A 12,707-nucleotide genomic window follows, 5' to 3' on the forward strand; every position below is an offset into this window, starting at 1 on the left:
ACAACCTATGCACCGCATTCTACCGTGTCTAGAATGCCCTGGTAATCTTTTAACACTGTACACCCTCACTGGCCCAAATGGCCTTCCTTCATTTTTCTTGACAATACAGCATATCACGGATCCAATGTAGAGGGAAGGGATGTTCCATCAGCACTGGTGTGTAATCTCTGTCTCGATTTGTTTTTCCTTAAGAAATATTTTAATGTCAAACAATCAAAGTGTTGATAATTTGTACACACCTGTACGAATGTAAAACCGTAGAAGCGCATTTCCATCCTCGTCGTCAGCCATAAGTTGATATACAGGGGCATTTTGAGGGGCATCACTTGGCACAACAGCTATGAAAGGCAGAATTGTATTGGTCCAGAAGGGTGGGTCGGAGACGTCAAGTACTGACACGCTCACTTCAACCTTTTCAACTGATTCTGAAGAAAAAGCACAGATTTTCCATAATTAATGTTTAGAAATCAAAGACCTACATACTGAACTGTATGTAATGCAAACTGTTATGTTCTTTGTATGTAATCCTGAGGAGGCTACTACGTACTAATAAATGATAGCTAGATGGGGAATTATAATATTTTGTTTTTAGTTGAGATCTTGTAACTGAGAATGGCAGTGATGTCTAATATTAAATTAATGACTTCAGGTTTAAATCTCAAAGTCCCAAGTTTTTATTTTGACAAGGACCAGTTGTAAAGAGAGCACAGGAGTTCTCACTATTTATTATGAATACTAATATTATTATTTATACATGAAACATACCGATATCATACTTATTATTGTTTTCATGTTAGCTGCTTTCACAGCAGTTTTTCAAATTTTACAGAATACACATACTCAAAATAAGGTCGCAATTGATTGTGCAAGGACACATTTAAAAATAAAATTCACCAAATAAAGGTTAACGGGAAAGCATGAGATGAATTTCTTTTAATTTCACCACATTTTGTAGTGTTGTCAAATTTTTCATAAACTAAGCATTAATCACATGTAGGCAACCTGAAAATTTAATTTTTATTAACATGAAAATTTTGAATTATTTATCCTTTCTTGAATTAAAAACATAACTCAATCTTTATTGCTTACATTGTTATGGGATTTAAAAAGCTTGAAAAAGTTATCGACACCAACTGACTTAAAAAACCTGCCTTATTTTTTTTTCCCAGAACAGAGTAATCATACAGTATGTGCACTGTACTTAACTACAGGGATGAGCCTGGGGTAAAATAAAAATCACAGAACTTTGCAAAAATTGCGGTATAGGCTCCAGTTTTCATATATGCTACGGTACAGTGTGTTAGGATAATAGTTTTTGTCCCCGAGGTAGAAAAGAAATCACGGATATTCCGCGAATTCGCGGAAAAAGCTCATACCTGTAACTATCTCAGCAGTCACCGCTGGGAAATTGCATTTATTGTAGTAGACAGGGCATTGAACAAGAGAGGAGGGAAGTAAAATGGAATTGTCCAATTGTTGTGGGTGTCTTTACTCCTCACAACAGCACACTACTTGCCACCACAGCTAGCATTATTTATGTACATATATGTAATAGCATGTAAACTAACAGTGCACATTAGTGTACTAACTTGTTACATGCTCTAGTCATTTCAATCATGTTAACCAGATTTCTCTTTCCACTTGATTGATATCAAAAAGATAAGCTTAAGCAGCCCTGTGAGACCCGACTCAATTATGTGTGACCTGAGCGATTAATCAACATGTCACTGAAGCATGCATAGACTTCCAATTAATTCAAAGGAGAGCTTAGGAGATGGAGTTAGAGAGAGTGGAAGAGGAGATTTGCAGCTGGGATCGGCTCTCTACTGTGTGTTCAACTACAAGGTAGCACACAGTACTGAAGACTGTTTAGAGAGAAGCAAAGTAAGAAGGGAATGACCCAAGAGAAAATATATCCTGAGGAAGGGAAGGAGGTCAGATGGTATACTGCTATTAAACAGAAATGTAAATTCAACACAATTTTAATTAATGTTTAACATAGTTGGCTCTACTCCAAACCAATACAAACAACACTTCCAACACACTAACCAAAAGGTCATGTCACTAGTTCAGTATGAACTTGCAAACAATGACATGCAGTTCCATTGTAAAAGTAACAATACAGAACTTACAACCTGTTTCTAATATATCTATCTTAAACTGTAGTTTGCACAATGTATGATACACAGTGCAAAGTGAAATATTTTGTCAAGATACAGCAGGGTGACTAAAACCAATTAAAACCCACAATTTTAGGAACTGTTATAGAACGATGCAGCCAAGTGTATTCCCATTGTGATTGGTGACTGAGGCATATAAAGAAATTGCTTCAATAGTTTAAGAAGCTTATCAGCCACAACCCAAAATATATACAGTATGCTTTGAAGTGTGACAACAATCAAAGCATATGAAGCACAAAGCAACTGCCATACATGTACACATACTGACATGTATGCTGTAGTGTACAATACTAATAATGGTTCTTCTACAGCAGTAACAAATACTTGATAAGCATTACAAAACCATGTTCTGTGTTCCAAGCTATCTCAGTTTGAAGAGCTCTACAGTATTCAATGACATTTGCATAATTGTAATTGTAAGGGTTTATGGATTTGTATTAATAACAAAAAGCCCTGGTTTTCAAACCATTTTTGCTTGGCGACCCTAATCTTCACCTTCATCGTCTTGGCAACACCCCAGTGGTAGATATTGTGGCCAAGGGAAGGGTTAGGGAGGAGATATCACCCTCCTACTTGAGAATTATTGGGGATGAATAAGGGTGGGGTGTATAGTTGCAAAAGGATGTCATTATTTTGCAACTTTTGAAGTAATCTACGTTCAAGATTTTTCCACTTTCTCACACAAATATTAAAATTTTTCTGTTTCATCCAAAGAAAGGGTCTCGACTCTCCGGTCTTGATTCCCCTCCCTTCTTTAATTACCAGGGTCATAAACTAGTAATGTCAATATAAATTGCCTTAAGTATAAACACTGCAATGTGTATCTTTGTAATTTGGATAATTCCTTGTAAGAATGATGTTCTCCACCAACACACCTCCTGTTGATATCTTGGAACCCCGATAGTTTCTAGTCTCATAAATTTGTATGTTGCATTCACAAACAAAATAAGGTAAATGTGGCTAGGTGCTCATACCATAGGTTCATTTGGGGGGGGGGGGGCCTGTGTAGACATAACAAAAATGAGTACTGTATTCTAATAAAAGTGTATCAATAAAATTTGAAATCTTTAATTATTTACCTAATTAGTGACTTATAAATCATTCATCGACCATTTACGTGAGGTTTTCCTATCATGGCAGACAATATCATGCAAGTTTGAACTGGCACAAGAGACCACCTGTCTGAATTATCAAGAGATGTACTGTATGGAGTTTTACCACAAACAGTCTGTGTAGAAAACAAACTAATGTCAAATACTCCACATCTTTAATAATATTTAGTACTGTACTACTACTACTAAATGTATGTGAATTATAATATCTCTATTGACAGGCACCTCAAGGGCACATACATTAAGGTTGACTCTTTCTTAAATTTATCCATTTCGTCTCATTAGCATTTAGTTGTTTTGCCTTAAGGCGAAGCAGACAGCTCAGGGCAGTGTACAGATTTTTAAACTGTAACAACAAAGTCCAGCACCATAATCTGTTCTTTTGTTAATTGAGCCTCTGACCATGCATTTTTATTAAGGCAAGCTGGCAATGACGAACAACACTGTAAAATTGCTAGTGGTTTACTGTGCACCGAAATCAAGGACATGTTGCATTTGACTTTTTAAAGGATAGTTCAAGGGTTTTAACTATTTGTTTCTTATTCATATTCAAAAGAAGAATATACCACCAATCTTTGTGAAAATTCTATTCAATAGCCACTTGTTGCTTATATATGTTCATTTGAAGTTCATATCTTTTGGTCAAACAAATTACCAAAAGTCAACTTGAAGTGCAACCAAGTCTGATGACTCTGATCTCTCATAAATTTATGCAAACTTACACCTAACTAGTGGCCCATAAGTTAAACTTTCCATTACATCTTGTATTCTGTAATTGTAAGAATTCATGGAAAATCCACACATCTTCAGTCACTATATCGAACACTGAATTTAAAATATCGTACATTTGCCAAATTAGGTATAAATGAAATAGTGGAGCACTTCAATTTTTGTTAACACTACATCTGCTCGCAGGTCCTAGAGCCTGCAGTATATTCTTTAGTTCAAACTATATCCTCTAATGTACAGGTGATATCCAATTACCACAGTACAGTATAATTTGTTAGTCACATGCCTTCATGTGTCTAATCTGTCCCAAGATCGGCCTGTTTTCTTTGCAACACTGACAGCCTTTTTCATTTAACATGCCAGCATATTTTACAAAACTTGACTACACAGTATTGACCTGTGTTTGTGCTGGGTAGTTTTTATCTGTTGCCTAATTAACATGTCAGAACTGAAGTATATTAGCGTACTGTACAGTAGTTATTTGCTAACAACAGTAACATTGACAATATTGCAAACTTGTATATATATTCGCAACACAGAACTACTGTACATACAGTAACAACAGCTACAGGGATATGCTGTAGGCTTAGCACAAATTCCCTGTTGCACACCTAATAACTTGAAGATTTGTTTTCTTTTTTATTTATTGTACAATCCATTGGCAGCAAGAAAGTACATTTTCCAGTCCACAATAATATGTTCGCACTGTAGATTTAAAGAAACTAATGTGATATATACATCAAATTGTAATGTGAATTAATAACTTCATTGCTTTGTACTGTTATTGTATTGTTATCTCTACATTAAAGAGATTCGTGTATATTTCTGCAGGGTATCTCACACAGTGAGCTTGCTTTTGTATGGAAATTACACATGAACTTAATTAATACTTATGTTGGATGTATGCATAGCAGGGTACTGTACATAGCAAAGGCAACACGGTTGAAAAGAATCAAAATGGATCAATACAGGTTTGTAGTATTAAACCAGGTGAAACATTTGTGTGTGTTCAACACTATCCAAATGTAAGATTGATGCACTACTGGTTGTATGTTAAATACCAAGTACTGTGAATACTGAATAGGTACCAAATAATTGTCAGACAACAATAGCCCCTTGTACAGTAAGTCTTGAATCACAATTAATAATATATATATACTAGACTTTTACAGTTATATTAATATAGTAACAACAACTTTGGTAGAAACTGTCACAGTTCCTTCTCTTTCTTTCTAAAGACAACAAGCAATTTTAGTTTATTTCATTTCTCAGGCTTTCTGATTCTTCCATTTGCACTAAATATCGCCATATTGTTCAAATTAACAGACAAATTCTTGAGACCAGAATTTTTTTTGGAAAGCTTTTAATATTGTAAGGAAAATGAAAAGCTCCACTGAAACTCACACTTACCACTCTTTATTATCACATGTATGCAAACATTTGAAAATAATTCTTAAATTTAGCCAAACATCAAGATTCATGACTTCACATGGATCCTTCATTAATGTTATTAAGTACAGGAATGTACTATAGTCTGTCTATGTCGTTACAGAGGACACTGAAGTTCCAATTCAAGTGATATACGTATCGTATTCGTCTACCATTCTGCTACCCTCCCCGTCTAATGTAGTGTTTATTTCTGTTTCTATAGTTGAGCATTCCGTTAGTGTTACTCAGCTGGTCTTCATTTCAGACCACAATCAGAGGCCCTTTGTGCTTATAGTCTGCTGTGCATTAACTGTCAGCAGGGTAATACTTCAGTGTTCTAACCGCCTTAATACCATGGTTTATGTCTCACCTTGTTACGGCAGGCAGGCAGACAGCCTTTATAAGATCTGGTCTTGTGCATGTAACTCACACTGGTACGATATGGATATGAATGAGGCCAGTGAAAATAGTCCTTGTTATCAGAGTCTGTTGTTTTGACGACTTGAAATTTCAAAGGAAAGGTTGGAACTTGGAAGGAACCTCTCACATTAGTATCACATTGTAAGATCTGAAGGGAATGGTTACATAGTGATGCCCATTAAATACTGTACATTCTGTACCTCCTACAGGTTAAAGAGCTGCTGCTTTCATGTCGGTGCTGTTCTCCTTTGATTGTCATGGTTGGATTTGAATGTTACAGTATGTCATGATGTCGACAATACATTGGCTGGGTGTATTTGAGGATGTACACATGAATTCCAACATTGATGTTTTTAGGATTGACTCAAGATTGGCTCCGTTATGAGCATCCTTTTTAACTCCCTTTGGAATGTGATCAATGTTTAATCGGCATATTTTTTTGCTATTGATTCTGAACATAAGTTTATCTTAATTAATATCCAATAACTGTTTTATTGTTTTCATCATTACAAAATTATGCAAGTTTGCAGTGGACTTTTAGAAGCAGTATCATATTGACAGTATAATACATGTACACACTACACACAGACAGTCTTTTGAAATTCACATACCGTACATGTCAGACAAGTTTACATGAAGTGCTTGCAGTGAATTTCATTGATACACAAGTTCACCGGAACGAGTGAATATATTTGTAGGCTTGTAGTGCAACATATTTATAGCCACCAATGAAAGTTTTAACAGGTCTAAAGAAATTTGGTAAATATGACAAAGGCATTTACACAAGGCTTCCAAAGTTTTTAAAGTGCCAAAATAAAGCCACATCGTTGCTCAAGATGATACCTTCATTTCTTTTCCATATGCATTTGAATTGTATGAGAAGCATGATGGTGCTTGCTTGCATTGTTTTTCAACCTGGAAGGGCCTCCTCTGACTGATGAATATATTTAAAATTTAGTTAAAAATACACATTTTTCTAGTCAAAAGTTATGGAGTTGTCAAATCCCTTCCTTATTATTGTGATCATTTAAACCCAATTTTGATGCACTGTAAACCACACAAAGTAAACATGATAGTACAATATTCCAGTATTAATTAACTGCCATTGTTTTAAGAAAAATATTACAGTTGATACAAGTGGTGAATAATACTGCACATATAATATACATATACATACATACATACATATACATACATACATACATACATACATATAATATACATATAATATATTTAACATGGTACTAAACCCTGTATGATACACACCATATACTGTAGTGGGTACATAGTGTGAGCAACACAGAACACACAATAGCAATCTTTGTGTATACTAGTACACAGTCTGTGTCTGGCATTCAGATGTGTAACTGTACTCAATGCACTGTGGGTTTTGTGGTTTTCATCTGTGACTAATTGAGAGAAAATTCTGCATTAATCCCCCAGAACAAAAGGACATGAAAAGGTGCTATTATTTGGACAAAACTGAGCATTCATGGTGGTGAACTGAATAATAAGCAGGATGTAAGTACTTTAGTGTGTATACATGTATACAGTACAGACATGTCTTGGCTTAAAACTGAAATAAGCAGGATATGAAACAACAATGCCAACAATTAAAATACTGTACACATTGATATTTAAGCCCTCCCTGTTCCCCTTGCCCAAACCCTCCATCTCATCCTAAAATGAACGGGGAAAAAAAGGGTTTTTTTTGGGGGGGGGGTGTGATGAATCCGTCAGAACATACTTGTTCTACTTCAAAATCCATCAAGTTAAAACTCCTAAGCAATCCTATAAAGTGGACGGAAGTTCCTAAACAGAATATTGTATCCTACTGTATATTGTATCTAGCAGAATGCTATACAAAATAGTCAAATTTCTCTACAATTGGAAAAATATGTAACAGTTTTTGTATACATGAAACATATTTAGTATTTAATAAGAGACAGACTTTAAAACCTTCAAAACTGGCAGCTTTAAATATCATTTTAAAATCTAAACTATTCCCTGATCAAGGCACAAAGACCTTCTTTTCCATTCTCCTAAAAGTAGACCAGAGATAATTAGGTACTGCTGAAAAATCGTTAACATAAAAAAGAATTAAAAAAAAATTGAAAGTTAACAGCACAAGGTAACTTTACATAGACAGAGAGTATGGATTAAATGTATGAGGTAAAAAACAAAGTATGCAAGCATCCTGTGTTATTCTGTCACTGATAAAAGTTGATTTATGCACTATGTCTGAAATTTGTCTTTTTACGCCACTAACTATGGATATACACATTATTTTATCTTTACATCTCGTATTGTAAATTGTTTGAAATAAATGTTACAGGCACAAGTAGTACAGTCATGTTGTTTTCTGTTTAGACTGTTTAGACTACAGACTGTCTCTTGCCTAAATCATCTACTTATCTGCTTAACAACATTTTCCCTTTCCTGTCAGTGAGTCAAAAGCTAAAGGTGTCCATGTTGGCAATAATTCTGATGACTCAAACTGAAAATATGTCAAAATTCATACAAGACAGGGTTTATCATAAATTAATATTTATTATAGGTTTTTTTGGGGGCTGGTTCAAACTACTTAAATACTAAAGATTCTAGTGAAGTGATCTCTCTTGAACAGTTGAGTCAGTAATACCATTGTACATATCCAGGACACAGCCAAAACATATATACTTGAACCTTTATCAAATTTACCATATCAAAATATTTCTTTAATACACAACAGTACTCTAGATCAAGTATGCAATGTAAATAAGTTTGTATTTTTTACATCAAAAAGCAAACAGAGTTCTTCATATATTCTTTAGGGGCAAATCAGCTGATCTGAGAGTACTTGTGATAAGCTGTGCAAACACTAGTAAAACTAAGTAAATATAAGTTGGCTTCTTTTTACGATGAGAAAGATCTGTTACATTAAAATCTAAATTTGACGATGATTTTGGATGTAAATGTTACCTTAGCCTTAGCTGTTTTTTTTTTTAAATTTAGAACTATAAAGATGCCATTTACTTTGAGGTTAGCAGGATTTCAATTTTTTAATTATAAATTTATTAAAATAAGAACAGTCAAGTTAAGTGTTACTGTTGTAATGATATAGTGCTCTACAGATTTATGAATTTTACTTCTCATGAAAAACAGACAAAAACAAAATCAATAGTTCTCCTTGGAGACATCTATACAGGCCTGTTAGATTTGACCAATTATTACATTATTTTGCTTTAATACTATCACTGAAAGAATTTTTGAAACTTTCTTGAACAGTTCTTGGAAGTCAAGACCTGCAGAAAGTAAAACCTAGAATATTTTGGCCTCTTCTGAAATTGATATTGAAGGCATTTCTCCACTATTTCGTACAACTGAAATTGGTCTGCGGTGAAGAATATGTCAAATGTGAAGAAGATTACAAAAAAAAAATTGTTTTGTTACTGGAAAGATTTTTCAGGAACTCATTTATTCAAATTATGATCAATAAGGTGGAGCATTACTGATGTGTTCAGCTTGCTCGGTCTTACTGCCATTTTTCCTTCAAATTTACAAGTTTGGTAATTTTGCTTTGCCTTCTAAAGCCCAACACTTGTGTTCAATTGCACTTACGGTTTGCTTCCTATGGCTCAACCGAAAGGAAATATTTACAGTTTGCTGTAAAGAGATATCATTTTTCTACGTCTCTTGTTTCTGTCTGAGAATTTATGTAAGAGTTTTTCAAGTAAATCAAAAGTAAGCACTCAAGTTCCAACTTTAGGATAAAAGACTGCTGTGGTTTCTACTCCAATAACCCGCTTTTTGGAAAACAACTTCATTTTTTCTCAATACAAATCCAAAATGATTCCCAGAGTACAATGATTTGAAAACACAAATATATAGTTATTGAACTTGTTAAATTAAATCTAAGTTGTTATTTTCTTGTTAAGTTCCTTCTTTTTTTTTCAATTTGGTTCTTATCTTACATAGTGTTTGCACGGGTTATCCGGGTACCCGCCCGACGCGATACTACCTAGTTCCTAATTTATTACCCGAATCCTACGCAAAGTGTGACTTAAAAAAAAAAAAAAAATTGGCAAACCGACGGTTAGGCAGATTTCCCATTGACTTAGTGTGGTGTTAGGCTACAATGTGGTCGAAGATAACAGCAATTACGAAGGTACCCACCAGACGCGATACTACCCGGTTCGTAATTTATTACCCGAATACTACGCAAAGTGTGATTGTTTAAAAAAAAATAAATTGCAAGCCGATGGTTAGGCAGATTTCCCATTGACTTAGTGTGTTGTTAGGCTACCATGTGGTCGAAGATAACAGCAATAATGAAAGCTTCCATGGATATCTTATAACTGCGTCACAATTTCAGCTAATAAACAGATGGCTAGGCTAGATTACCCCCATTGACTTAGTGTGGTGTTAGGCAACCATGTGGTCGAACGTAACAGCAATAACGAAAGTATTCCATGGATGTCTTATAACTGCGTCACAACTTCAGCAAATAAACAGATGGTTAGGCTTAGCTAGATTTCTCATTGACTTAGTGTGATGTTAGGCTACCATGTGGAAGAAATTATTATTTATTCATTCGTTTATTTCATAGAAGGAAAGACTGACAAGGAATTTTACAAGATGTTTATGGATTATAGACGGGATAACTAAAAAATAGTAATCGCAAGTGGCTTTTTACTAATCGTTTATTCCAAATGCGATCAAATTGCGCAATCTCGCGGCTAATGCGAACCCTGGGCCTGCATGATAGATAGTAGTAGTAGTAACAACTGTTTAAGAGCTAAATTGGATATTTATATGGTTTGATCCAATAGACGTGCACGAGCAAGCATAACCAGCGGCGGCAATGCGATGTTAGTAGTAATGCTAATTCTAATTAAATAATTAATTTATTAACAAGTTAATGAAAGAAACAAAAGCAAATAAAAATTATTGAGGAAGGTTTTATACCTAATCTTACACCTACGTATTTGAACATGAAAACATTTTCAGTAGAGAATATAATGGATTTACTACAGCACCCAATATGTAATTTCTTGAAAATCGTGATACACGAGGGTAAACAAATTTTTTCCGGGTACCCGGATACCCGATGGGTAACGGCCCTCGGGTACCCGGTTCCCGATTTATGGACCCGTGTAAACACTAATCTTACAATAGCCTCTGCAATTGAATCAATTATTTGAAGCCACAACAGATTTCAGCCAGGTACTACAATGAGTATCAAGTTCTTCTATCAGTGATAGAGAATATCAAACTGTCAATTCTTACATATTGACACTCATTTCTATATTCAGATCCAAGGGCTGGATTGTCTGTTGTGATGCTTTCCAACCCCCCAAAAGTTAAACAAGAAATACAAACAATGAAAAGACACTTCAACAAACCTGTGTCAGAGACGTTCTCGATCTGCACAATAAAGGTATAACGACTTTCCTGCTCAAAGTTAAGCGCCATCTTGAGAGTAATATTTCCAGTAAATTGATCCACTGCAAAGAGAGTAGAATTGGTGGAGAACTCATCTGTGTCCCGTGGATAATCCGTGACTGTCCCAATGATCGTGTCGGCGAGGCTATTCTCCTCGACGTCGATGGATACCATCCTGAGGTCACGTTTCGATCTGGCCTGTTTGAACTCCATTATCTGGTCCGCAGGATAAAGCATGTCGTTCCCGTAGGGTACAAAGTCGGGAGAAAGAGGCTTTACAATGATCTTCACTTGGGCAGCACTCTCCGATGTAAGGGATGGGTTACCATCGTCCTGTGCGAACAAGAAAAGGTTAAATTCTCCGGCCTCTCCGATTGGAGCCATGACAGAGATGACACCAGTTTTTGAGTCGACGTCAAAGAATGGACTCTCCATGATGAGGAAGTATGTGACATCGCCGTTGTCCCCCGAATCTCGATCCACAGCATGGATACTCCCAGCCTCGGTTCCGACAGGTGATGAAAGTGCTATGCTGAATACGTTTTCCAGCTGAAAGAACTCGGGTGGATTGTCATTTTCGTCTCCAACGTCTACATGTATCTCTGCCTCTGCTGTTTCGGGATTTGGTCCGTCCCCGGTGATGAACAAGCGTAAATCATAGGATTGAATTTCTTCCCTGTCGAGAATGCTGTTGGTGAACATTCTGATCTGTCCGTCGTCTGAGGACACCTCTGTAGTAAAGATCTCGCTGCCCAGGCCGGTAAGCTGCACTTGCAAAACCTGGGCGTCACCTCGCCAGACGGAAAGGTTCTCCAAGCCTTCCAGCGGGGTTCCAATTGGACTATTCTCCGTCACCCGAGCAATGCAGGAACTTTCAGTAAAGTGGAGTTTGCTGTTCACTCCTGATATATGCACGTTGATGAGCTCCTCCCACTCCCCAAAGCCATGGCCGTGTTGAACAACCACCACGACCGCAGTCCTCCCTTTGTGCAGTAGAGTTTGTAATGGATATTTCAGAGAAAGTTTACCCTCTTTGGAAAGTCTAAACACTTTCGAGGCATCATCGACATGCTTAAGCCTGACAGTCTCTCCATCTGTTTCTATTGTGGCAATGTCGTATCCTAGAGGGGCATCATAAGGCACTGATATCGAAGAAATAGCCAGACTGAATACGACTGGCAAGATGAAAAGAACGCATAGCACCAAAATGGCCAAGGCTGTCCTGCAGGTGGCCATTATTGGACTTGGCGCAGGAAGGGAGAAAGCCCTTAAGGATAACCGGGGGAATATAAAAAAAACTTTCTTTCTGTTCAAATCAGTCTGATGTGTTTGTTGATCTTATAAAATGATTATTTTCCACATCCAAATATCTGAAAATAAATGGGAAAAAATGATAGAACATTGTTAGTTAAAG

General features: G+C 36.1%; 1 protein-coding gene across 3 annotated transcripts in view; it reads right to left on the bottom strand.

Moving 5' to 3' along the window:
* Positions 1-12,707, bottom strand: part of LOC139965564 (neural-cadherin-like) — a 54,890-nt gene that overhangs the window by 39,871 nt on the left and 2,312 nt on the right. For all 3 annotated transcript variants that reach the window (XM_071968060.1, XM_071968061.1, XM_071968059.1), the window contains exons 2-3: positions 11,254-12,663; positions 240-425 (exon numbers count right to left, since the gene is read on the bottom strand). In XM_071968060.1, the coding sequence (XP_071824161.1) occupies positions 240-425; positions 11,254-12,529 (1,462 nt within the window). In that variant the 5' untranslated portion in view covers positions 12,530-12,663. The remainder of the gene's footprint in view (positions 1-239; positions 426-11,253; positions 12,664-12,707) is intronic.

This window comes from Apostichopus japonicus, chromosome 3, assembly GCF_037975245.1.
Source record: "Apostichopus japonicus isolate 1M-3 chromosome 3, ASM3797524v1, whole genome shotgun sequence".
NCBI classification, from domain to species: Eukaryota; Metazoa; Echinodermata; class Holothuroidea; order Aspidochirotida; family Stichopodidae; genus Apostichopus; species Apostichopus japonicus.